General features: G+C 54.3%; 1 protein-coding gene across 18 annotated transcripts in view; it reads left to right on the forward strand.

The window, feature by feature from the left end:
• NFIA (nuclear factor I A) overlaps positions 1-27,402 on the forward strand; it is a 351,994-nt gene that overhangs the window by 86,009 nt on the left and 238,583 nt on the right. For 10 of the 18 annotated variants that reach the window (XM_048062022.2, XM_048062027.2, XM_048062024.2 and 7 more), the window contains exon 2: positions 20,800-21,331. In XM_048062022.2, coding sequence (XP_047917979.1) covers positions 20,800-21,331 — 532 coding nt within the window. Of the gene's footprint in view, positions 1-14,712; positions 15,205-20,799; positions 21,332-27,402 lie in introns of those variants that run through there. The other 8 variants (XM_067001541.1, XM_067001545.1, XM_067001547.1 and 5 more) reach the window with 4 other exon arrangements.

Raw genomic sequence — 27,402 nt, forward strand, 5'->3', positions numbered from 1 at the left:
GATGTTCCTGTCATCCTCAAATTTATCAGCTGTGAATTTGCAGTGTTTACATCCAGATCGTTGAAGAAAACATTAACTAGCATCTGACCTGATGCTGATCCTGGTAAAACTCTCCCGTTTGATAACGCTTCCTGATTCATAGCTACTTTTTAACAGGCTGTTAGCCAATTCCTAATCTAATTAGTGCATGCTCTGTTGCTGTTTCTAATGTTTTTTGATCAGAATATCACACAGTGTTAATTCTAATCTCCATTAAAAAAAAACGAATATCACATCTCTTCATTGACCTTTATCATTCAGTCTTTACCTTCGTCGTATTATTTGATGTGCCTCATCAAAGAAAGAAATTGGGTTTGTCTGATAAGCCTTATTTCTCCTAAAACTGTATTTACCGTCATTAATTATATCTCCATTCTTTATCGTTTCGATCCCGTGGCGGCTTTTCCAATACAGGGTAACAGCTGATGGTGCGTTAGAGGCCTGTCTTGGAGGTCAGGACGTGGGTTACGAACTCAGCCAAAACAATTTATTTCTTACACCGGCTCCTTGAAAACCAGCACGCATCGCTGCAGTGCCTCCTTGTTTATTTACATTTATCCATCATCAGGTGATTGAAAACGACTCCTTGCCACGCTGCCTTAAGCGTAAGCTGTGACAAAAATGACAAGGCTGTAGCAGGGCGTCCTGGCCACTGTTCTCCACGTGCTTCCCGGTGACCACTGGCAGGGAAATCATTACGACCGTAGACTTCCAGGGAGAGCTGCGTGTTCCTGGAGCACGCCTTAGAAGAATGCCATGAAAGGGCCGATGATGAAATATCAGCTATCATGTAACTATCTATAAATGTTAGACTTCTACAAAGTGATTCCACTGAATTGTAATTAAGGGTTTGAAAGTCGAATGATTTTAAGTGCTAGTTTTAATTACCGCTTGGTGAACTTTAGTGTGTTAGGATTGTCACAACTTTCCTTTAGAATTAGTGTCAAGCCAGGCAATACAGTGGGAAATTATTAACTCATACTTTGGTTCGGCAATTATCTGCATTACAAGGTTTATGCAATTAGCTGTTTAAGATGTCATTATATTTTGCCATCTGGTACACAGGAGTTTATGCATATGAACAGGCACGTGTTGAAGTGATTTTCACTATATGACTCTTGATCTCAACCCAAATCATCACTATAATGAGTGGAAGACACAGTGTACAGTACATTAGTGGCAGGTGCATACTATCAACTTCATTTTAATAGAAGACTTTCATGTTTCCATTTTTAAAGTATTCTGCACAAGTGCTGAAAAATTAATTGCTCGTTTGCAATTTAGCAAAAACTGAGGACATGTTATTGCTAAATGCTAAGGAACATCAGTTTGCAGGAAAGCGGCCACTAATTTAAGTTCTTCCCATCTGTAAGTTCAGGCCAATTTCTTCTCCAGACAATAAGAAAGTCTCACTGAAGTTGAGCGTAAAACCCTCTCTTGTTTCACGGTGAGCACGCTGAATTACCTTTCATAGTCTCACGGCACCGACAGCCTCTTGAAGCTATGGCAGAGCAAGCTGCAAGGATACCTTGAAGGATTCCTCGTGCAACAACGTCACGGGGCTCAGCTCTGTCCTCCGTCTCCCCTCCGCCTGGCTCACCGCGTCCCTTTTACCTGCTGGCTCATGTTTGAGACGTAGATTTTAAATCTGGGGCGGGGGGGGGGGGGGAAAGGTCCTGCTGCCAATAGCACACCACAAGGAGATCCTTGCTTCCAGGCAGGACAGAGCGTAGATATTAATAATGACATCACTGTGTACTTCGGTAATACCTGGTGTTTCTGCTGCACGCTCGGTCCGGCGTTCCAAAAATATTTGCAGTCTTTAATTTATTAAATTGCATGCGGATATTAGCCTCGTTTGACACAAGGAGGCTGCTGGGCTCTGCAACTGCGAGAGACCTCCCTGGTCCCGGGAAGGCTGCGCAGAGACTGAGAAAGAGCCACCAGAGGGGACAATACTCACGGAACTGCGGTGCCGAGTCCTGAAACTGGGCTGCGGCTGCAGGGTTGGCATTTAGCTGGAAAGGCGTCCAAAATGGCTTGGGGCAGGGAGAGGGTTTGGGGTCGGGGAGCAGGGGACAGCTCCTGCCACCTCCTCCTCCGAGCTTTGCTGGAGCGGGACTGCTCGCGACACAACACAGATCGTGTGGGTCTGCTGGTAAATCCCATTTCTTGGGATATTTGTTATTTGGGGTTGTGGTGTGCCTCTCTGCATCCCCCCCGTGTCTCGGGGCTGTCTCAGGGGAAGAAGGGGCCGTGTCAGGATGGCAAAGCATCGGTGCCGCGTCTCCACCTGCAGCCACTGCAGCTTCATTATTGAATTACATTAACAGGCCGCCCTCTAGTGTCATATTTTATTACGTGGGTAAAAAAAGAAGGGCCGGGCAGGTAAAAATCCGTGTCTTTGCTCGGTGAGCACCAGCCAGCGCGGCACCCACACGGGTGGCCATGGAGCGTTTTTAGAGAGCGTGTCGGGAAGCCCTCTGCCAGGTTAGAGTCCCTAAAACTTGGTGTGAAAAGGGTTTTTTTTTTGTACTGAGGTTCAGGAAATCAGTCCCCAGAAGCCAAAGGAAGATATTTCTCCGATCTGCACAGCCCCTTGCTAAAGTGCAGGATTTGCCCGTTCCCTAGAATCGACATCAACGTTTCCGTGGCAGGTTGCACCAACACCTGGCACCGATGTCTGTCCGCACCCCCGGTGTGATGCGTTCAACCCTTGTGTACGCGCCTCGGTGTCACCTGGGGGAACACCGGGGATCGTCCGTCACAGCAGCACGCCGCGGGGCACGAGTCCCCGAGGGCACCCGGCCGTCCTCCGCGCCCGTCCTGCGGGGCGCAGGGCTTGGGCACGGCCTTCGAGGGGTGGTGCTGGTGGGTGAGGGTGGGGATGGGGATGGGGATGAGGATGAAGATGAGGATGACAAGGAGGGTGAGGATGAGGATGGGGATAGGGACGAGGATGGGGATGGAGATGACGATGGGGATGAGGATGAGGATGAGCATGGGGATGGGGATGAGGATGAAGATGAGGATGACGAGGAGGGTGAGGATGGGGATAGGGACGAGGATGGGGATGGTGATGGGGATGGAGATGACGATGGGGATGAGGATGAGCATGGGGATGAGGATGAGGATGATGAGGGTGAGGATGAAGATGAGGGTGACGATGAAGGTGAGGATGAGGATGAGGACAAGGACGGACCACCATCTCCCCAGCAGAGCTGGGTTGCCAGCAGCCAGCACCGAGCCGCCCGCTTTCCCCGGGGCCCCCCGTCCTTCCTCCTCCTCCTCCTCCTCCTCCTCCTGCTCCTCCTCCTCCTCAGTCCCCGACGGGGCCCCCGGGCCGGCAGCGGCCGGGAGGGGGCAGCGCGGGCCCCGCCGCCACCGGGATGGGGCCGGGGGGGGCCGGGGGGGCGGCGGCGGGGTCGCGCCTCCAGGGGGCGCCGCGTGCTCGGCGCGCGGGCACGCGCGGGCAGATGCGCGCACACGGGAGCGCGCTCGCGAGCACGCCGGCCCCGCGCACGTGGACGGCCGCAGCTGCAGGCGCGCGCGGTCGGGCACACGTGCGAGCAGACAGACGTGCACGCGTGTGCACAAGCGTGCAGGCAAGTGTGCACACAGGTGTGTGCACGTGCAGTCAGGCACGTGCGTGCACAGGCTGCACACAGGTGTGCACAATTATGGCCGTGCATGCACGCAGACTGCACGTGTGTGCACACAGACTGCACACACGCACATACAATCATGCCTGTGCATGCACACAGGCATGCACACAGACTGCAGACATGCATGCACGCAGACTGCACACGTGTGCACAATCATGCCCATGCGTGCATGCAGACTGCACACGTGCACATACAGCCACACCCATGAATGCACACAAACTGCACACGTGCATGCCTCCATGCATAGACACGTGCACATATCAGCACACATGCACACGCCTGTCGTGCACACGCACATGCATGCGTATGCACATGGCACACACGTTGCCGAGCAGAATTGCAGCCCCACGCTCTCACGCAGCATCGGGGCTGGCTGAAGGGGCCCCGTGGTGCTGAGTGGGGCTGGTTTAGGAACAGCCCCAGCGTCCCTGGGCCCCGTGGGGTGCCGTAAGCCGTGGGGCACAGGGTGCAAGGGGAGGGAGGGCGGCCCTGCTCCGCTGCGCGGTGGTGACGTTTTATCAGGCAAACATCCTGAGCCATGTTTTGCAACCCCGCAGCAACGCAACTGGAATTATTTATTATTGTTTCTTCTTATTAATTTAATTAAGTTTTGTTGGTATAGCATTTTTCCCCCATATTAAAGGAAATGAAGTCAACATCATTAAAAGGAGTGGAATAGGCGTATGCCAAAGTATTTGTAAGAGCACGTTAAAAATATTCTAATATGAATTCCAGCTGTCTCGCAGTCCACTGCGAACTTCTGCTGAGAAATCCAGCAACGCCGCGGCTCTGCTGCTGCCGTCCTTGGGCTGAATGCAAGTTTGTGGTACCAAGGGGAAGAAACCTTCGCCGTGTCCTACGCTCACACTTTTTAAATCAAGTTAGATAGCCATTTACAAGGGCCTTCGGCGTCCCTTTCGGAGCAGATCTCGTGGTGCTTGCAATTAAACGCCAATTGCACCGCCCTCGTCTGCTCCGGAGGACGGCAGAGAACTTCCTGAGGCCTGGCCAGGGCTGGGGGCGTGCGTGTCCTCGTGTGCTGTGCATGGGGCGGAGGGGACGTGTCCCATGGCACACTGCTTGTGCAATGGCACCGGGATGCTCCTGCTGCCAGGGGGTGCTCTGCCCCCCACGCCTGGGCACAACGCTCCGGCCCTGCTGCACGTGCTGCACGCTGTACACACTGCATGGCGTGTGCTGCACATGCTGCGTGCTGCACGTGCTGCACATGCTGCACGGTTCACGCTGCACACACTGCACACCTTCGCCCTCCCAGGGCTCTGGCAGAGGGGGCGCAGAGTGAGGGATCGGGAGCAAACTGCAGAAAGCCCCGCGTGCTGCTTTGCTTTGGGAGGCTTATCGCAAGCTGCAAGAGGTGGGCACTTACAGGGGTGTGCGGCCACCTGCACGTGGCACTGGGCTCTCCGCAGCTCTTGCACGACTTGAGGCAGTCGCATCAGGGGGGCTGGAGGGTTCGGGCATTCCCAAAACTTCTCCCCCTGCAAACGTGCCCAGAACAGTGCGCAGCCCCTGGCACAGGCAAAATAAATAAATAAATAAATAAATAAATAAAAAATAACAGAGGTTGCGCCAGCCCCTAAGTTACAGGAACAGTGCTGACTGCTTCCCGTAGTGGGTTTCATGTGCTACTGTCCAAGGGTGCAAAGGGGAGCGCCCACGGCAGGGCCTAATGCGGTGCAGGGGCGCAGCTGCGTGTCCGAGCCCCCCAGGCCCTCACCCAGCCCGTGGTTTTTCCCCGCCTGCCTCAGTGACACGCGTGTGTGTGTGTGTAGGCATGTGCCGTACACACGTGTGCATGTGCATGCGTGTGCATGTGTGTGCACATCTTTGTGCATGCGTATGTGCGCGCGTGTGCACACGTGCACGCATATGCATGCACGCCTGTGTGCATACACGTGTGTGTGCGTGTGCGTGCACGTGTGCGTGCACCGGCGGTGCTGCAGCTGCAGGCACAGGCAGGGGCCGGGCAGGGGGTGGCGGGGGCGGGCAGGGGGGGCCGCCCCCAGCTCCCCCCCCCCCGGCTGCTGCGGGGCTTTGTGCTGCAGGGGGGCCGGGGGGGCGCCGGCTCTGGCTTCGCTCTGCCTTTCTGCCTCCAGCCTTTCCGCCTTTATATTTGTATGATTTTTATTTTTTTATTATTTTTTGTAACCGGGGGGGGGGGAGAGGGGGGGGGCGGGGGGGGGCGGCGGCCCCGGGCTCGCCCCGCATCCCCCCCCCTGTGCGCGACTGGAGGTGGGGGGGGGGCGGGAGCTGGAGCCGCCGGCTGCGGGGCCGGAGACTGCGGCAAAAGGAAAAAAAAAAAAAAAGGAAAAAAAAGAAAAAAAAAAAAAGCCCGAGTCGGGGGAACCCCCCCCGGCCCGCGGGGCGGCGGCGCTGGGCGGCGCGGAGCGAGCAGCGGGGCTGCGCGGGGCGGCCGGAGCTGCGCGGGGCTGCGCGCCTCTCCCTGGCTTCCTTTTGCTTTTGCTTTTTTTCATTTTATGTTTTATTTTTATTTTTTTTTGCCTTTTTTCTCTCCTTTTGCTGTACCTTAGCTGAAAATGGCTACCGCCGGCTCCGCGAGCGTTTGCGAAGGCAGGAACGGGCAGGTTGCGAGCTTTGCTTCTTTCCCTAAAAATACCCCGAGCCCACCAAATCCGCGCCGCAAACTTTCAAGGCTTTTTTTTTTTTTAATTTTTATTTTATTATTATTATTTTTTTCTCCCTCACCCCCTTCTTTTCCTTCCCCTTCCTCCCCCGGAGCGGCGATGCCGGGGGGGCCCGGGGATGGGAGCGGAGCCGCCGCCCGCCCTGGTGCGCACCGAGCACCGGGCACCGGGCATCGGGCACCGGGTACCGGGCATCAAGCACCGGGCACCGAGCACCGGGCACCGGGCACTAGCGGCGAGCATCCCCGGGCAGCCCCGGGCAGGCGAAGGCAGCAGCGGCGGACACGGCGCTCCCGGGCCGGGACGCTCGCGTTTTTGGGGGTGTCCTTGCAAAAATCCGCGAATAAAAGCGCGGAGCTCCCGGATCCCGCATCCCCCGGCAGCGAGGAGCGAGTAGTTAATGCACTAAGTATATGTACTGCTCGGGCGGGGGGGCGGGGGGAGCCGCTCGTGTGTCGCGATGTATGGAGAATGTACGTGGCTATTAAAGTGACGTGGGAAAAGCTGCTCGGCGAGGGGGCTCCTTCTGTGGCGAGGACAAAGAAGAAACTGGAAGCGATCTTTTAAAATATTTTCCATTCATAAAAATGGCAGAGGGCTTATGCACCAGTCTATTTCTGCGTCTGACTGCACAGCTAATACGTTATTGCCAGCTTCAGAAGATAATTGTAGTGTCGGTGGAGACCTAATAATACAGTAGCACATGTAATTTTAAACAACACCTCATTGTTTATTGGGATGTAACTTTCCCAAAGTTTATTTGTAGCATTAAGAGATTTTAAGTGCAGAACAAATTGCAAATGAGCAGCTGCGGGGCGATGCGCGTTTTGTGTGGCTACAAGAGTTTCTATATTTAGCGACAAGCTGAATCTGAAGAGGATTTAAAAAAAAAATAGAATATCTGTAAGGAAATGCTTATTTCCTCCCGGAGGAGAGGGCTGGGGGATCTCCGGGCTCGGCGGTCCCCCTCTCGGAGGGAGGAAGGATGCCTGCGCATCCCTGCAGCGCGCTGAGCTGCGGCGCTTCGTGCCCCTCGTGCACCTGCTCGCCGGGCTCCGAAAGACCCTGTCCAGCCAAAAAGCTGCCAGCTGCCTTGGGCACGCTTAGGGAGGTGATTCTGGTGCCGTGATTTCTGTGCTTTTTTTTTTTTTTTCCAGGAGATGGAATAAAAGCGTAGCTGAGCGCATCCCCATGCAGGGGCCACCTGTGCGGCGTGCCGGCTTACCCTATAGAAAGCGTCCGGCACCCTATAGGGGCTGGTGCCGCACGGGGCGAGCTGGGGCTGGGCTCCCCGCTCAGGGTCTGGGCTCCCCCCGCAGGGTCTGCACCTCTCCTTTCCTGTGTTTTTAAGAAAACTCTACAAAAACAAAGCAGCCTCTCCGGAGAGACCCGGTGGCAGCGCAGGGTGCCCGTCCCAGGGATCTATGTTGCCAGAGCGTACGATGCGGCAGGTCAGTGAATTACAGTAATGAAGACCTCACCAAATTTCAGGTGCAGAAGCTGAGACGTTTGTTTCGCTGCTGCGGACGAGCCGTAGGCACCGGGCGAGGCAGAGCAAGCAAGCTGTGCGGTTCCCCAGGCGACTTTTAGGCAGGAGCATGGGCTCTTACAGGCAGCCCTCGCACACTGGGGGCACACGACTCATGTCTGACCGACCCCTTGCATGTTACGAGTTTGTCTATGAAGTTAGGAAACGCGAGGAAGTGAAAAGTTACTGGTCACGATTGAAGTGTATTGCTTTTTAATCTCTGAGATTTCATTTAGGTTAACTTCTTTATGATAAAAGTGTTTCTTCTGCATTACTTGCATTAGTTCCTCTCTCTCCTTCCTACCAAGAATAAAGACCTGTCCTGTTTTAAAGAACGCGTAATTTAAGGCTGGAGAGGGCAATTTTTATACAATTTTTATAAAAGTCAGAGTGGGGAAAAGTTGAGGTGGAAAACTTCCCTGCTCCGCAGCCGCGAGGAAGGCGATCGGCGCTCCTACGTGCTGCGGGTCAGCAGGGCTCCGACTATTTTGAAAAATAGCGGTGGCAGAGATTTGCAGACGAATTATGTGCTCGTGCACAATGCCAGACAAGCCGCGCTAAAGCCTGCACCTGTTAGCACGCTCCCCTCGCCAGACGCGGGGCTAGGTACGAAGTTGGCAGAGGGCTGCCGCGAAAAGGCCACTCGCAGCCTTTTCTTCTCCTCCCGGGACTTGGGCACAGACGAGGAGGGCGAAAAGCGGCTGGGTCCGCGCGTCGCTGCTTTGTTTTGCTTTGCTTCCCATTGGGGGAAAGAATGGCTGGCTCTTCTTTTTAAAAGTTACAGACCCCAGAGACGGGCGTGCAGCTCAGGGCAGGAGGGAACGCATGCTAATTAGGGCTGGAGCAGCACTGCGGGTCGCACGCCGTGGAGGTGAGCCCGCTGGCAGTTCTGCACTCGATTCCTGCTTCCTCCTAAATGCAGCTTTCCCTTCTCACACGCATCGCTGTGTGTCACCTGGCTGTCACGGTGCCCCGCGAGCAGCTTCGTTACGTACAGCTTTATTTTCACACCACGCGTTCCATCTCAGCTTTTAGGAGTGAGCCCTAAATGTGAGATGTTCCCATAGGGAAAAGAGCAACAAAAGAAACGCGTCCCTTTGGGAAGTGCTTCGCACGGACACGGCAGCGCGCGGGTAATACACTGAAATAAGCGTGTGTGCACGCACGTGCAGGATCTGCCTCACCGTGATTGTATCACCCTTGCACAAACTTTCCTCGAGCAAAAAAACTTGCATGGAGGTGTGCAAGCTCAGGCCCAGCGCGCGTACACCAAAGTGCCCGAGAAAGCAGGGGATGGAGGCGGGCAGCAGGATCAGGGCTGTGCCCAATTCTCCCGCCGTCACCACACAGTGGTTTGGTACCACCGAGAGGTGCCCAGCAGCCTCCAGCAGAGACACCCACATGACAAAATATTTCTGGGAGTCCCCTGGACGTGCTCCCATCCCGTCCCGGGGGCATTAGTAGGGCTTTATGCAGTGGGATGGGGACATCGGTGCAGTGCGTGGGGCCGTGTCGCGGGGCCGTGCCGCGGGGCTGTGCCGTCGGGCGCTGCACGAACCCACCCGGAAATTTCGGCTGGCAAAAGCACCCTCCTGTCACAGGGCACTTTCACTTCGTGGTGTTTCCACTTCTCCAGCTGAACTCTGCTCGTGCGGTATATTCATGGTAAAGCAGCGTTACAGCTTGTCGTGCTCCCCGTTACAAGGTCTGCAGCAAAACAAAAGGGAAAGTGCTGCCTCTCCCGCCTCTCCCGATCCTGTTTTCTCCCTTCCCGTGGTCTGCAGGCTTTGCCCGATAACTGATTTCCTCCGCAATGCATCTTGCAACAGGCTCAAGCCCTGCGGAAGAGCATTACGAGAGCTCCGCAGGCGTTTCTGTGGGCTTTTTTCATGTGCGGCCGTGGGGATGAGCAGAGACCCAGGGAAGGCACGGCCAGGGGGAACCTCACAGCGCTGCAGAGAGCACTGACCGCCGCGTAATTCCCGTCCCCGTGGCTTTGGAGACCCACCTTTGGCCCACACCCCAAAATCTGGGCCTGTCTGGGGACTGGTCTTGGTGCAGCCGCCCTCGTCCATCGAGCAGGGATGGCAACGCTCGTCCCACTCACCTGCCAGGAGCCTTGGCGGTGGATGGAAAATGCAGCAAGCAAAACATTAATATTTGTACGTGTGTGGTGGGGTAAGGTGAGAATGTCCATCAAACACATCGGGCTGCCTATTTAAGCTGCCCCCTGAAATCTGGAGATTTCAGCTTCTGCCCAAAGCTTCTCTCGGAGGGTGAGAAGCGTCTGCGGGACGCTGGGCCTGTTGCCCTTCCCTCAGGGCTGGGAGCCCAGGAGCAAACCCCGTGCAGGCACGACCACCACCAGCAGCCTCGCAGGCCGCTCTCAGCGTTGGTATCTGTGTCCGACACAAATTTTGGGGAGGCTGGCGGGGCCGGGGGGCAGTGAGGCACGACACGTCGCTGGTCGCGGGATGATGCAGCAAGCGCCAGGCTTTGAGTCCCCACTGCCGCCGTGGGATTTGGGGCGGCTTTGGGAGGCCAGGGCCAGGCCAGGGGCTCGGCACCGAGCCCCCACTGCCCTCGGGGGGTGTCTGCGCCGAGCGGGGCCCAGGGCAGCGATCCCAAAGCCACCGGCGATGCTCAGGGCCCTGCCGGGCCGTGTGGCGCCTGGAAGTCAGGATGAGGCCTCGCCTGCCGGCCGCGGGCTGCTGCCAGGCCGTACGGCGTATAGACCGGCCATTGTCCGCGCTGATCCCTGCCCAGCTGACGGGCTATTCAGAGCGCTCCTCCGGCCTCTCCAAAACCCCAGCTTGTTCTTCCCCGGTGACAGCCATCCCTCCCATTCGGCGTTCCCTTTGTACGCCTGATAACATGGTGGAAATCCCTTATTATGCTGCTTTTAATAACGCTTTCACCCGGCGGAGGGACATGATGTTTTAATTTATGCAGCACGCATCCATCCTCCGAGAGGAACCCTCGCAAGCCCCGAGCCCTGCCGAAGGACACGGGGAGTTTGGGGGGTTCCCCCGTGGCTCCCAACCTGTGCCCCGTCCCGTGGGCTGCCCCGGGGGGGTCACCACGAGGGGACTGAGGTCACAGCGAGCTGTGCACGCACGCCTGGAAACTGAAAATCCTCCGTGAGCTCGCTGCTGTGGGGTTGGCTTGGGTTTTTTTTGTTGGTTTTTCTTTTTTTTTTTTCCCTTTTTTTCGCTGTCTGCTCAGCGCGGCGGCAGCCCCGTGTCGGTGGCTACCTGCTCGAGCGGATTAAACGCGGTGCGTTGGGAGGGATAACGGCACCGCTCGTTAGGTTGTGGAAGTTGAAGTCTCACTTTGTTGTAAAAAAAAAAAAAAGTGATTAACCTTCAGATCCATTTACTTTTTTTTTTTTTCTTCTCCCCCCAAATTAATTTTGCATTATTATCACGCATCTCGGGGCTTCCAGTTTTAAGAATATAATGCTTCTGCTGTTAATGAAGCGGGCATCCACGATCAAGGGGAGCTGAGAGCTACAGACAATTGTTTGTTTGCCTTTATTTCTCACGCCCTTTGAAGGTTTTTCTTTTTTTCTCTCTCTCTTTTTTTTTTTTTTTTTTATTAAGTGACTTTAGCAGATTGTACCCTCGGAGCTGTGAATAATAGGGTTATTCTACAAAAATGGCCAAGGCTAGTTAAGACACACAAAGCCAGGAAATCCTTTCAGGGATGAAATCAGGACTATTTTAGGGGTGCTGGGTAAGTTGCAGACTTTGCAGCTCGGCGCTCGGCTGCTGCAGTGCTGCCAGGCACGGCCGCGCCTGGAAGGAAAAGTTCCTCCCCCGCCGAGGGCTTGCCCGGCCGCGGCCGGGGAGGGGGGGAGCAGAGCGGGGGGGCGCGGAGAGGGGGCTGTGCAAAGCAAAGGGGGTGCAAACCGAAATGGGGGTGCAAAGAGGGGCGCAAAGCAAAGGGGGGGTGCAAAGGAAGGGGAAGGAAACGGGGGAGTGCAGAGCAAACTGGGGGGTGCAAAGGGTGGGAGAGCAAAGGGGGGGGTGCAAAGGGGTGCATAAGGGGTGTGCGAAGCAATGGGGGGGTGCGAAGGGGTGTGCAAAGCAAAGGGGGTGCAAAGAGGTGCGTAAAGGGGCGTGCGAAGCAATGGGGGGTGCAAAGGGGTGTGCAAAGCAAAGGGGGTGCAAAGAGGTGCGCAAAGAGGTGTGCAAAGCAATGGGGGGGTGCGAAGGGGTGTGCAAAGCAAACGGGGGGTGCAATACAAATGGGGGTGCAAAGGAGTGTGCAAAGCAAACGGGGGTGTGCAAAGGGGGTGTGCAAAGGGGGTGTGCAAAGGGGTGCAAAGCAAAGCAGTGCAAAGCAGACGGGGTGCGCAAAGCCGAAATCGATGCAGAGCAAACGGGGGGGCGCAAATCAAAGGAGGGGGGGTGCGGAGCAGAGGGGCGCAGAGCACGGGGCTGAGCAGAGCCCGGGGGGGGCCGCCGGGGCCAGGTGAGTTTGCCCGTGCCCGGCTGCCGGTGCCAGAGCGGGGGCACCTCGGGGGGGGGCGCAGCGCCCCCTCACCCCCCCGGCTGCGCAGCCGGGAACCCCCCCGGCACTGGGAAGGGGGACGGGGGACGGGGGTCTCTTGGTTGGCGCCCCCCCCGCTCGGGGCTCCTGTGCGACTGCGGAAATCGGGGGGGGGGGGCGAGGGGAGGGGAGGGGGCGGGGGCTGCCGAGCCGGGCGCAACTTTGGGAAGCGCGGGGCGCGCACAGCTCGGCCGCGGGAGCGCGCCTCGGGGGGGGGGGGGGGGGGAAAAAAAAGGGGGGGAGAAAAAAAAAACCCACAAGCAACCCTAACGGCAGGCGGCAATTGGCTGCGGCTCCTATTCTCTTCCGGGTTTCCAACGGCTGCAAGTTTATTTTAGCTATTAAAAAAAAAATCGGCAAAAAAAAAAAAAAACCAGAAATAAATAAAAAAAATAAAAGTGGCGCCGAGCGAAGCCAATCGCCGCAGCCCCGCAAAGTTTCCCACGTGCTCCCGGTGCCCGCCGGCCGTGGCGCTGCCGGGCCCCCCCCCGGGCCCCCCCCAGCTCCCCGCAGCCGCTCCGGGACTTGCGCCGGTTTTGCGCGGGTTTTGCGCGCGCGGTCTGGCAGCGCGCTGCGCTGTGGGGCGCCGTTTTTTTTTCTCTTTTTAACGCTTTTTCAGTTTCCCCAGGGGGTCGGGGAGCCGCTGAGGGCGCCGGATCCCCCCTGCCCCCCCCCCCCCGACCCCCCCTTTCGTTGCGCGCCGGCTCCGTGCGCGCCGTCGGGGGCGGCCGCGGGCGCGCAACAAAGGGCCGCGGGCGGGCGCGGGGCGTGACGGGCAGCGGGGAGAGCCAATGGGAGCGGCGGGGCGGGGTGACGCGGCCCGGAGCCGCCCAATCAGCTGCGGGGGCGGGTGTTGCGACGTTTGAACTCCCCCGGGGGGAGGGGCGCGCCTTTTCTTTTTTTTTTAAATTTTTTATTTTTGATTATTTTTTAAATCGGGATTTTTACTCTTTTTTTTTTTTTGTCCGCCGAAGTTGGCGGCGCCGCGCGGGGCCGGGGCCGCTGGCGGATTGCGGAGCCGCGGGAACCTCGGGATTCAGCACCCAAAATTTAAAAAAAAAAAAAGTAGATTTTTTTATTCTTAAAAACCAGGTTTTTAGGAAAAAAACAACAAAAAAACCCCACACCTCCCGAGTGCCGGTCCCGCGGGTGCGGAGCGCTGCGCGCTGCGCCTGGCCGCCACCCCCGCCTAGAGGGCGCCCGGAGCCGTCCCGCGGCCCCAAGGCTCCCGGAGGGCTCCCAAAAAAGTTCCTCCCGCGGCCGCTGCAGCCCGCAACGGGCGCGGGGCAGCCGGGGACACCTCCCCCGGACCCCCCCGTGTCCCCCCCGGGCCCCCAGCGAGGTGCGGGGGAGGGCGCACGGGGAGCCCCGGGGGGCGCAAAGTTCCGCCCCCCCCCCCCCCCCCCCGGCTGCCGTCGGGGCGAGCGGGGGGCTGCGGGTCCCGAGGGACGGACGGACAGGGGGACGGGGGGACGGGGGGACGGACGGGGCCCCGAGGGGGCGGTCGGTGTCCCCGCCGTGTCCCCCCCCCCCCCCCCCCCGTCGGGCGGCCAAGCCCCGACCCCCGGCGCCGCCGGTGGCAGCACAAAGCGGGAGCGGGAGCGCTCCGGGTTTGGGGAGGGGGCTTGTTGGGGAGGGTGGGTTATTGGGGAGGGTGGGTTATTGGGTTATTGGGGGGGGTGGGTTATTGCGGGGGGGTTACTGGGGGGGGGGGGAGCGAGGTGAGGCACAATTCCTGCCCGTGGCGGCGGATGTGATTTTGGTGAAGCGCACAAGCACCGCCAGCAGAGCGCTCGGGGTGAAGTGACAAGTGGCGGGGGCTCGCCAGACTTGGGAAACCGCCGCGGCTCCCCCGGTTCCCCCCTAAAAACCCTAAAGACCCCCCCTCAGACCCCCCCCAAGCCCCCTTTCCACTCCCCCCCCCCACCCCACTTGCCCCCCATCCTTCCCCAAGCCCGTCCGCCGCCCTCCGGCATGCGAGCATCCCTCGGCGGAGGGGACGGAGGGCTGACCCGAAATATTACAAAAAAAAAAACACCCTGAAAACTAAAAAATAATTAAAAAAAATAATAATAAAAGAAAAAAACCCGACACACACGCACGCACACAAAAAGTTTGCGGCGCCCCCGCGGCTCTCCCCGCGGCCGGGCGCGCTGCGGGGCGGCGGGGCGGAGGGAGGCGGCGGCCGCAGCCCCCTCCCCGCCCCTCCCCGCCCCCGCGGGCGGCGCGGAGCGGGCGGGCGGCGCGGCGCAGAGCGGGCGGCGCGGAGGGGAGCGCAGCGGGCGCGGAGCGCGGGGGCCGCGGCGGCGGCGGCGGCGGAGCGCAGAAAGGGGGGGGGGGCGCGCGGCGAGCAGCGCGCAGCGGGCAGGCAGCGCTATGCCTCTCAGCCCGAGCCGGGCGGGCGTGCCGAGCGCCTAGTGCGGGGCAAGTCGAGGCGGGGTTAAAGTTCGGCTCATGGAGCGGCTCCGCGCCGGCTGCAGTTTGGCAGAGTTGGAAATGTGAAAGCAAGAAGCAGGCTCGGGGCTCCCCCTCCTCTCTCCTCTCTCTCTCTCTCTCTCTCTCTCTCTCTTCTTTTTTTTTTTTTTTTCTTTTTTTTTTTTTTCCCCTCTCTCTCTCTCCCTCTGTCCCCCCCCTCCCCCCTCCGCCCCCCTCCCCTCCTCTCCCCCTCTGTCTCCCTGTGTCCCCGCACACGCACACCTCCAGCCCGCAGCCCCCCGCAGCAGACATGTATTCTCCGCTCTGTCTCACCCAGGTAAGCGGTGCCGGGGCGCGGTGGGGCCGGCGCTGCTTGGGGGGGGGGGGTAGGGGGGGTCGGGGGGGGGCCGCGTGTGCGCCGGGGCAGGGGCAGGGGGCGGCTCGCCGAAACTTCACTTCGGTGCCTTTCCCTTGCATCTCCCCCCCCCCCACACACACACACCCCTCTTCTCTCTCTCCCCTTACCCCCTTTCCCCGCACGGCCATTTGCGGCGGCACATGGCTAATGGCGCCTACTTATTAACGGCTTAATTAATGGGGGGGGGGGGGGAGGTGGGGGGCCGTGCGGGCGCGGGGCTTTGCGGGACGCCCCCCGCACCGCTGCCGCCGCGGCCCCGCCGTGCTTGGTCATCCGCGATCGATGCCGGCGCCGGAGCGCCCCGGCCGCCGCTGCGCCCCGCGGTGCCCCCGCTGCCCTCCGTCCCTTCCCTTCCCTTCCCTTCCCTCCTTCCCTTCTTTCCCCTTCCCTCCTTCCCCCTTTCCCCTTTTTTTCCCCCTGCCCTCCCCACCCGACACGCCGGCTCCCCCGCCCCGAACTCCGCACTTTTGTTTACGAGCCGGCGGCGGGGGCGGCCGGGGGGTTTGTGTGTGTGTGTGTGTGGGGGGGGGGGGGTGCGTGGAAAAGGGGTGAGGGGGGGGGGACACGCGGGGGGCACCCGCGGGACACGCGGGGCACGATCGGCCCCGCACGGCCCCGCGGAGCAGCGCGCAGCGGCCGCGCTGCGCGGGGAGCTTGGGGAGTTGCGCGCAATTTTGGGGGGGACACCCCCCGCGCACCCCCCGCGCACCTCCCGCACACCCCCCCGCAAACTTGTTTCGGGGTGCGGGTGCGTGTTCCCCCCCCCCCCCCCCCGCCGGCCGCGGGACTCGGCGCAACTTTTGCGCCCCCCCCCCCCCCCCCCCCCGGGGCCCCGTTTGCGGGGAGCTGCGGCCGGGAACGGGGGGTCTGGGGGGGGGTCCCCGCGGTGCCCCCGGGGTTGCGCGGCCGCGGAGCGCCGCCCGCCCCCCCCCTGCCCGCTCCCTGCTGCAGGACGCTAAATTGCACACCTTCAATTAGCAGGATATAATGGTTTAACGAGGAAACGCTTTGTGGCGGACTCAAACCCCAGATTATTTCCTCCTGCAGGAGATTTTTGCCTACATTATTCTCACTAATTTAATTTGAATGCATATTTCTGAATTTTTTTTTTTATTTTTTTTTTTTTACATCCCGGTGAGAAAGCCTCTCCGGGCTCTTTCTGGCCGGGAAAAAAAATAAAAACAAATAAAATAAATAGAGGAAAGGCAGCGAGAGGGCAGGCGGCTGCCCAAACTTCGGGGGGCCCCCCTCTCCTTTCCCCCCCCCCCCCCCCCCCCAGGCCGCCCCGTCGGGGCGCCCCGCTCGCAGCGCTCAGCCCGGAGCCGCCGCCGCCCGCCCGGAGCCTCACGGCCGCAGGGGGGGGGAACGGGGCCGGGGGGGCACTTTGCGGGGCACGGGGCTGCGGCTCCGAGCAAGGGCCCGGCCAAACTTCGCTCCTCTCCCTGCCAGCTCCGGGCTCCGACAGCCCCGGGGCTGCAGGGGGGGAGCGCAGCGCCCTGCCCGGGGGCACCGAGCATCGCCACCGCTCCCCGGCCCCACCGGGGCTCCTCGCCCTCGGTAGGCCCAGTTGCACGCGAAGGGGGGAAAATAAAAGCCACGGGCCCGTTGCTCGTTGTCTCAGTCCCCCCCTTCCTCTATTTTATTTTTTTTTCCTCCCCCCCCCCCCCAAAAAAAAAAAAAGAGCCCAGACAAAAGCCAGCAGCGCTGCCGGTTGTGCAAATCTCGCATTCTTGTTGCACATTTGGAAAAGTAAGGCGAGGATTAGAGGCCTCCTGGCAAACTCTTCCCTCGGAAGGATCAGTTAGGTGATTCTGTCATTTTCGGTGGAAAAAGGGGACAAGTCCCCGCCAATTGCAAGCAATTTGCTATTTTGCCTTTCGGGACTCCTAGGAGCTTTTAGCGATAGGAGTTTTGGAAGGGGGATTTTTTTGTCGCTGTTAAGTTTGGGTTCAGATTTAAAGGGAAAGCTTTAGAAAGTGGGTTAGAAAAGGAAAACAAACAGAAATCATAGTTAAGAGTGTATTTATCCAAGCACTGTAACTGAAATGGCATGAGCATTTTGTAGCAACTGTCAGGAAAATCTAAACATCGTTCCATTTACATATCTGCTGCAGATCTAGGGACGAGTTGGGGAACATATGCACATCTCCTAATAGATTTACAAGCAAATGGATTGTAAAAATATTAACAAGGGTCGCTGTAGCTGGCTTAATTTCAAAAAGATCAGCTCAAATATATTGTTTCAAAAGACTCCTCTGCAGCGTTTCATTATGGCGAGCCTCCTCGGTGGGATTTTGGGGCTCTTTTGTCGTGCTTTTTTGCACCTTTCTGCAGAGCAGCCGAGACCCGCGGTGCGAGCAGACGCAGAATCGTGCGGCCCAAATTCGAGGTGCTGCTTAGGAACGGGCAGCGCTCTGCGGAGCTCTGTCCTCCAACTTTGGGGAGTATCGCGGTGAAAACTTTCTCTTTATTCTCGCTTTGCCAGTTTTCCCGTGCCTTTTATTTTTAGGTGACCCATCAGGCGCCGAGGGGGGAAAGCAAGCGTCTTTATCAAATACTCTGAAAGTTTCCCTTAGAGCTAACTTGGGGAAAGGCAAAGATCACCTCCTTTTTGCACGAGTTTCTTAAAATCCGTGTGTTCTGTAGCGAGGCTGCAGACAAGTCTGCACATCTGTTAGCACACTTGCATTGACACATTTCCAAAACTTTTTTTTTTTTTTTTTTTTTTGCTATAATAACACTGAAATAAATAATTGTATTGTGCAGGAACCGCTCCCCCCCTCCCCGCTTCCAGCACAATTTGTTTGATCCGTCCTGAGTGCTTTTATTTCCACCTCGCCTCTGCTAATATCTCGACGCCGAGATTTCGGCGGCGCGCTTTTACGGAGGACCGTGTCTAGGAACACAGTTTGAAAGTTAGTCTGTTTATGAGTCATTAACCTTTTCTCGCCGTACACCATTTTGAAAAGACACATTGGAGCCTGGCACGGACGTGCTCACCTCGAGCCGAGCAGCGCCGCTTCTCATTTACTTCAGCCATGGGACCGCTTCAGAGCAGACCCTGGCTGCACACCGAAGCATACCTTTTTTGTTTTTTTCTTTTCTTTTTTTTTTTATCCCCAGATCTTTTAGAAGTTTTTTTTTCCCCTCTCATTTTTTTTTTTTCCTTCGGGTGTTGCTTTTACCTCCCCGTTCAGGTTCACGCCGTAGAAATCGGCTTTAGCGCAGGTTAAAGCAGCTCGCTCTTGGATAGCATCCAGCGTCGAGCCAAAAAAGTCCCGAGCCCATGAGATCAGTCAGGACAAAGCACTGCTTAAAGCAGAAAAGTTAAAATATTTCAGGATATACCCAGACGTGTTCAGAAACCATTAATGCTTAAAGCGATCCCCTTCCTCATTGTAGGTCTGTCCAGCGTCTGCTGTGTGTACCTTAGCAGATAAACTTGGCCTCGACAAAAGGCCTTTTTTCCTTCGTGGCTCCCTCCGAGCGGGGCAGGGGAAGGACAGGAGGGAGCAGAAATGTGGATTTATTATTTTTAATAGCTCGCAGGGACCTGTAGTTTTTATCTTTCTTTCCTGCGAGAGCTCTTTCTCGGGGGGGAGAGCAGCTCCATGTGCTCTGATTGTGCCTTCTCCCACTTCTCGAATCTACCGACTGCAAACTCGCAGCAATCTTTTTTTTTCTTTTTTTTTTCCCTAAACTTTGCTGAAATTTGAAACTAAGATCTTTTCCAGTAGAGGAGGGGAGTTAAAAGGAAAAAAAAAGAGGAATGTGTCAATCATTGGAGTGATTTATTTTATTTTACCTGCTTAGGTTTTAATAATCATCCATAGTACTTGTGATTGCTGCCGCGCTGCTGCTGTGCTATGATGAAATATATTATGTCGTTTGTGGCAGTTTCTAACAATCTGTGTTTAAAATGAAAATAAATGCTGCGAAACTACGTGTAGATTTAGGTATTTACAATTTTAGGGCCTCTCAGAATAAGTGCAGTGAAACCTTTTGGGAGGCCAATAGAAGCCCTTGAATTACGACAGAATTTTGCTGCTGGGTATTTCTACTATCGATTTCTCAATTTTTCATATTTTTTTGCAAAGAAAATGTAAGTTAAAATAATGTATTGAAAGGACGTGAGATGTCTGCTTTAGTAATATTTACAACAACCTGAAATGATTTGGGTAGGAAACGTACTCCATGGGATAATTAAAAAAAAAAAAAAGTTAGTTAAGCTGAAAAATCCCCAGTGTTGTCTTGCAAGATTAAGCACTGGTTGGCTTTTGCCATGCTGGGGGAAACGTTGTACAAATTACTTTTATTTTCCCCGCCTGGAGGGCCCAATCCTGAGGTGTGGAGGCGCTCGGCCTCTGGAAGCAGGGCCGGCCCTGCACGCGGCGCTGGATCAGGCCCCACAGGCTCTGTACGGCCCCGCGTGCACCGTGATACATGCATATGTTTATTGTTTTGCGTTGTATTTATTATTTATTTATTTTTTTTTTACAAAAGAAAGGGGGGTCTTTCTTGCATTTTTTTAACGTCAGCATAATTTTAATCGTGATTACTTTTGTGTCGAGGAAAGGGGGTGATCTCTGACACGTCGGTACACAAAACAAGCAGTGTCTCTGGATGGCAAAAGTAACTTTCCAAGTACAGCATTTTCTTTTTAAATATGTCAAAATGTGACACAGCGTGTTTAAAAAAATAAAAAATAATTCTTGACCTATTTGCACAAGTCACGCTAAGGTTTTCTGTCACCACGATTTTCGATTTTTCAAGTCTCCTTTTATTTTATAGAAAGTTTGCTGTGTTTCGATACGCTTTAATATCAGATATTTTTTTTTTTCACAGAATATAATCCTAACTTTTTTTAAAAAAATAAAACTTTGTGTTTTCTAAGATTTTCACATTAGTGACTGCCAAGCAGGCGGGATAAATGTGCGGACTGGCTGCGGTACTTTCTCCTCCCTGTATGGTTTGGGAAACAGAGAGAAAAGCTCCCTTCATTGTATTCCTATATGCAGCTGGATCGGCACGTTACTATACCGCGCGCCGCTATTTCCAAATATATCTTAGGGAAAGTTTTACTATACTTTAGACTTCCCCATACAAACATTGATTGGCATCCAAATGTTTAGAATTTGCCAAATTGGCGGGCATACGCTGGCTACACCGCAAGCAGCGGGGTCAGGGAGAGAGCAAAGGGAGATACGCGCTCTGCGAATGGGCTCAGGTCCCCGCGCCGCAGCGTGGCTGTTGGCTTTTAACTCATTCTCCCCTTTTTTAAAGAAACCTGAAGTTCGGGAGGAGGGCCCGATCCTTGCCCCATCGCCACCCCGTCTCGAGTGGCCGCCCGCTTTTCCTCCGAGGGTCGGGGCGAGGAGCGGGGGCAGCCGTCGGTGGGCCGGGGGGAGACGGCCGAGCGCGGCCGTAATTCTCGCCTTCCCCCCGTCTGGAGGCTTTCATCGGGCTTTGTTGGTGGTTTTGCGTGACATCGACGCTTCTCTGTGACTTTTTCAGGATGAATTTCATCCCTTCATCGAAGCACTTCTGCCTCACGTCCGAGCGTTTGCGTACACGTGGTTCAACCTGCAAGCCCGAAAAAGAAAATACTTCAAAAAACATGAGAAACGCATGTCAAAAGAGGAAGAGAGAGCCGTGAAGGACGAACTGCTAAGTGAAAAACCCGAGGTAAAGCAAAAATGGGCATCCAGACTTCTGGCAAAGCTCCGGAAAGATATCAGGCCTGAATTTCGGGAGGATTTTGTTCTCACAGTGACAGGAAAAAAGCCTCCGTGTTGCGTCCTTTCCAATCCAGACCAGAAGGGCAAGATGAGAAGAATTGACTGCCTTCGCCAGGCAGATAAGGTCTGGAGGTTGGACCTCGTTATGGTGATTTTATTTAAAGGTATTCCGCTCGAAAGTACTGATGGCGAGCGCCTTGTAAAGTCCCCACAGTGCTCTAACCCCGGGCTGTGCGTACAGCCCCACCATATAGGAGTTTCTGTTAAGGAACTCGATTTATATTTGGCATACTTTGTGCACGCAGCAGGTAAGTGCGTTTATATACAACTTCTCCAACTCTCGCGTTCCTCCCGGCCTCGGCGGTTTCGGGTGCCGGGCCCTGGCCACGGCTGCATGAGCGGCGCGAGGCGGGAGGGAGCGCGGCCGCCGGCATCGTCCGGCCCCAAATTCGCCCTTTTTCGCTGGCCTTTCTCATGCAGCTGCTTAAAAGCAGCTTCGTTTTCCTGGGGTTAACGGCAGTTGGGCGTTTTGGGGCATCCTTTCTCAGGTGTTATCCGGGCTTCCTATTTTCTGCGGTGGAGGGAACGCAGAACAATTTATTTTTTAATTTTTACTGTTTAAATAAACTTTGTATATATCAAGCCTGAAAGGGCTAGGGGTTCCCGAGGTCAGGGCTGCCAGGCATCCTCACCCACATGGGAATGCAAACCCCACACGGGGGAAAAAGGGAGAAGAGCCCCCCAGTAGGCAGCCAAGGCAGCTGAGTCTGGAAGGTGCCGCGAACAAATTCGGGGTCGTCATTTTGGGACAACGATGTCAACAACACTTAAAAAAAAAAAAACACAACCTGAAACATCAGTTTATACATGAAAAGTATGTGCAGTTCTTGAAACAAACTCCTCGTTGGGTAACATTGTGCGTGGGGAGGGCTGAAGTGTTTTGATATGTGATGAAACTGAAAATGTTGGGGCCTCCAGCACCAAGCTCAGCCTGCCCGGGGGTTGCCTCGATGTGTTAGAGGATGTGCAGTGGGTTGGCGGGATAAAAGAGTGTGCTATTGTGTGTCCTTTGAGTGATTGTATTGCAGAAAAATGTGAGCGTGTGGAGTGCTAGGCCCTGGTCTTCCTATATGGGATGTATGTAGGATGTATGTAGGGCTGACCTGCAAGTGGAGGGGTTGGGCAAGCCGAGAGAACAAAGAAGAGGGGCGAGGGTGGGATCATATTCGTGCAGGCCATGTATATATAAATATTTATCGATAAGAAAACTTAGAGAATTGCGGCACTGGGAGTTGGCATTTCCGACACCACGTTTTTTTGGAGGGGAGCGTAGAAAGTTTTGAGCATCCCAAGTTTTCTGCACCGGATCCCCGTGGTGCTCGTGGAGACGTGCAGCTGCGATGTTCTTGACGCAGCCTGCGCTCGGGAAGGACTTCCGAGCATCCTCGTGCCATTTCCCTCCGATAAGCTGCCAGATTTGCTTTGCACTTAGGTGCGACGCGGTTAAATCATAGTGCACGTTTCTGGCAGAAGGGAGCTAGGCAAATATTGTGGAAAGGGATTTATTTGCTCTGCGATTTATTATGTGGCATGCCGGAGCAAGGATTACCGATCGTGGCTAACCAAAGGGAGAAGAGGGTGGCGGGCACGGCCCCGGCCGAGGAGCCGGGGGGGCTCGCAGCCCTGCTCGCCTCCGTGCCCAGAGCCGTGCTGGCAGCCCGGGCACCGCCACCCTTCTGCTGGTTAGGTTTATTTAGGGCACGGGGCCGGTAAGTGCCGGTCCGTATTGCGTTTCCTAAATGCGGAGCAGCCTGCTGCAAAGGGCAGGAGGTGCCAACAGAAAGCAGCGGTCTGGGGTGAGCCTGCGGGGAAGCTCCCAGGGACACGGGACGGGGAGAAAAGGGAAAATGCAGTAGCGTGAGTGCTGCGAGGGACCGGAGGGTTCTCTTCCTGTTGCAGTAGTCAGGCGAGAGACGTTGTAAAAGTTCAATGTTGTGATTAGGGATATACCATCTTATCAGCGTGCTGTTGGCAAACACTCGCCTTGATAGCGAACTCTTATTTATTTCTGCGTTCATTGTCAACAGGCAGTGATTGCACTAATTGTTCTCCGGGCTAGCTGTTTGCCGTAGAAAGTTGGTGCGAGGCTTCAGATCTTTCCCCGCGGAGATTCACGGTTTTGTTCAGGCGGCAAACCCGCTTGTGCAGACCGCGCCGCTTCATATTTTGGCTGTTGTTTGCTGCTTGTTCGCAGCGCATTGTGCTCGCAGCGCACTGGTGCGTGCTGCGGCTTCGCTGCGGCACCGCGCCGCCGAGGGGGACGGAACGATTTTTTAGAAAGTAGCACAGGGTAGCCGTCGCCTGCGTCGCTTCACAGAGGTGTGCTGGAAGCATCATCTGTAGGCTACCTTTTCTTTTTTCCCTTTTTCCTCGCTTTTTTCCCCCCTCCGATGTATCCCAGCAGTCTTTGTTACACCTGAACATTGGCCAAGTTGCCAGCCATTGGTTCCCGCAGACCCGCAGTAATGGCAGCTTGTGCCGTGTGCGCAACAGGAAAATTACAAAAGAAAAATATTAAGGGTCCTTTGTCTCAAACTCCATTAGAGCTGCCTCCAGAAATGTACGGACCCGTTAGCTCTGGGGAGGATGTCGCCAGCACAGATATTAGGTAGGCTGGTCAACTTACATATAGCGGATTTGACAAGCATCTGCTATAGTACAGAAGATTTGTAAACACTAAACAATGTTTTTACCTCCTTAAAAGTTTTGAGAAGTTGCCAGTATTGGCAGGAGGCACAGACTCCAAAACGTGCTTGAAGATATGTGCCAAAACCATTGTGACCTTTTCACCCATAGTGCTTGCTTCTCTTTTTCTTCTCCTTTTTTTTTTTTTCCCCTCTTCTTCTTTTTGTTGGGGGGAGCATTCTTTTCCAAGATGCCTTAGTCGAGATGACTTCAGCAGTGAGATCTCCCTTTCCTTCTAAACATGTACGATAATTATTGCTTTGAATCCACGCTTTTTCTTCAGTAGGCACTATCATCTGTAAGAGAACACATGTGCTCAGATTTAAATGGTGCTTCTTACAAAGCTACTGAAATCAATTATTCTCTTTAAGAACTGGCTAGAAAGAGAAAACAGAAATATGCAAATACACAAACTACATGTCATTTTCGTTAAAAAAAAAAAAAAAAGGAAAGGAAAGGAGAGGAAAGGAAAAGAAGATCGGTGTTCTGTGAATTAGAGGTTGACCAAAAAATGTATTGAAATTTAGAGTATTGCTCTCAGTTTGCAGTTTCTAATCTGCTTAACTAAAAGCAGGCGGCATTTTCATACCCTAAACTTGGGTTTGCTTTTTAGTTTTCACTTATTCTGCGCTTGTATCAAATGACAAGTTGGAAACCATTGTGGCAAACCGTTTTCTTTGTGGGAGTCAAACAGTAAAGCTAATTTATGGCCAGTCCTTTACCAGATGATCTGTATCAGAATCTACAATATACTAGGCACGTGGCAAGGTCACAATTTAAGTTGTTAAGGTCACAACCTTAGCCACCAGGCATTTGACCTTTTAGATAAAGTTAACCTTTGTTCATTAGTAGGCACTCAACCGAGAACTTTCTGGAGTTTTTTACTGCTTTGGAGTTCCTTCTGCTAATGTGATCAGATTGGAGGAAAGATTTGCAATGGAAGTAGTTAAATTTTGTGAAAGGTCACAGTTTTTAGAGACTCCATCAGTGGGCAGAGCTGGATGACAGGCGACAGGAATTGACACTGGGATGCCCGATTTATTTATTTATTTATTTTTATTTTTTTTGACAGACCTCGTTACGTGCTTTGGGAGAGAGTTCAGCTAGCCACATATCTGTGGCGGAGAAAATCTCTTAATCTTTTGGACAGGCGCTTAAAAACCTGAAATTTTAGTAAAGTTGGGGAATGGCTTTTTATTTAAATGAGCTATTTTTTCTGATTCTCTTAATATTTAGAACAGGAGTCAGGGAAGAAGCAAGAAGTCAGCCTTATTCCTGCGACTGTGAAAATTTACTTAGGGTCTAAATATGCTCTATGGCCAATTGCCTGGGTAATAGTATATAACACACGACCTTGAACTTTAGGCAGGCCCACTTGATGTTCCGAGTGGCAGATTTAAAATATTTCTACTTGGACCATCACAAAGATCCCGCGGTCGAAATAACGTGAAGATTGGTTAATAAAGCAAACGACTGCAGATAGTCAAAATACCCATGGAGGTATCACTTAGCTCCGCGTCCGAAAGGTACATTGCACTTTGCACCGTAATCTTTTAGTACAGTTGTTATTGATTGTTGCTGCATTAATCCTGCTAATAGCCGCAGCCGGTCCGGCGCGTTGCAGCGGTGTGAGAGGTGTTCTGACAATACCGTACATCACGGAAAGAGCTGTCGCAGCGTCTCCAGCTCCTGCGATCTGCTTTGCAAAAGTCTGGCGTTCGGCTGTGGAAACTATTGCCGGCTCACATAGAACGCACACCATATTGTTTACTTAATTACGCCGTAGCGGAGGCTCATTTTTAATTATTTAGATAACTTCCTCGCTTTGCTGTGATAGCACATTTATTATTTAATTTAAAATCAAAAGGGCCGCGCTACTGTTAGTTTTTGATGCATTTTACTTTTGTTTTGGCTACGTTATTGTCATTCCTTCATACAGTAATCCAGATAGCCGTGATATGCAGATTGGCCAGATGGTCATGTTAACAGATTGAGAACCCACTTCCCACTGCTAAAGAGCAGGTGTAAGATCAGTGCTTTTTTTTTTCCCCTTTCCTCCCAAGTTTCAACCAAAATGCTCTTTAGACAGCTCATAATGGTAGTTAAAAAGGGGCACATTTCAAATGGTGTTTGTTCTGTGAAGATAATATGTAATATATATGTTGTTTTTACACGTATCTGAAGACTTTTAAAGCATCCGTGACATTTCCTTCTTATATAAGGCTTTTGAAAGCATAATTCCAATACATGGCTGTTCCAGCGTACGTCAGAAACGGTCTTTAAAGTTTTGTATGTGATGTTAATAGTCCCTGTGCATTTCTGCGGAACACAAGGATTGCATTTACTTTTTCCGAAAAACGTTTGGCCAGCTTTGCAGCAAGTACTTCATAGGTGTTCTGGGCTCCCTGTGCATGTCCAGGGGAACCTGAACAGTTCGGTATTCAGATGAGATTTGGGGCTCACAGGGTGTTTTTTTCCATTCATTTTGGCCATTGTGAGATGTGTATAAATTTAAAGAAAGAAAGTGAAGTGAGGTTGTCTCATGGCTTTTCTGTCCTCAAGGAAAAGGCAGATTTTGCATTACTGCAAAAGGCTGGTAAAAGGTTCCCGTACAATGCCAGTGCTGGAAGCCTGCATCTGTATCCCACTTGGAAGTGGATGGGGGAGATGCAAGCTGCAGCTCCTCGGCACCCCTAGTTCCCTGTACCCACCCATCGCCGGCGCGCATCCAGCTGCACGGCAATTACACGCCCTGCGTGGCGCAGAAAGATATCTCCATCTATCGACACGTTCTGTTTCGGGGAGTGGGGCTGACGGCTTTCTGCAGGGCAGGAGATGACAGAAGCAGGATTTAGGTCGGGACAACTGCGCTCCCCGTGCCGTTGTAACCGAGCCGGTGAGTATCCGTGATAATGCGGACACTAACTGGTGCGGCACTCAGGACGGTCTGCTCCATCACGAACCCCTGGCAGGAGTTCAGTCATGTGGTTTAGCTTTCCCCTTTCTCCAACAACAACAACAGCAACAACAAATAAACACTGGATGAAGACGTGTGTAATCTGCCCAGGATGTTTTCCAGGTGATGGGTTAGGCTGGGAACGGCCTGCTGTTTCCGTGCCTTCCTGCCCAGGCGGGGCTGGAGGTGCAGGGCTGGGAGAAGCCCTTGGATGGAAGTCGGCACATAAGGAGCAGTGAGGTTTGTGTGTTGGTGAGAGAGTTACCCAATGCTGCTGGCTTGTCTACAAGCGACTGCACTTTTATATTTCCCTTCTTTTCCACCCAATGATGAATAGCATTAATTTAGATCTATTTAAGGCGAGTGTGGGAGAAACCACAATCTTTGTTGTGGTCACTGCTGTACACAGCGGGGCTGAATGTTTCTCTTGGTTGAGGCCTCAAAGCTGAATCTGGAGAACCCAAAACATCATGTCAGCTTTTCAAACCCTTCAAAGAGACACTGGAATCCTAATTGTTCATAAAACCCACTATTTATTATTATGATTATGTATTTTCAATGTTTCTCTCCATTCGGATGTAAAGGAAAGGGCATCCCTCGCGTTGCCTGCCTGGAGCTGCTCTGCAGCTCCTCCTCCCCTCAGCACTTCCACTTCACGTAGCGGCCCAGGCAGCCACA

Source organism: Anser cygnoides, chromosome 8 (assembly GCF_040182565.1).
Source record: "Anser cygnoides isolate HZ-2024a breed goose chromosome 8, Taihu_goose_T2T_genome, whole genome shotgun sequence".
NCBI lineage: Eukaryota > Metazoa > Chordata > Aves > Anseriformes > Anatidae > Anser > Anser cygnoides.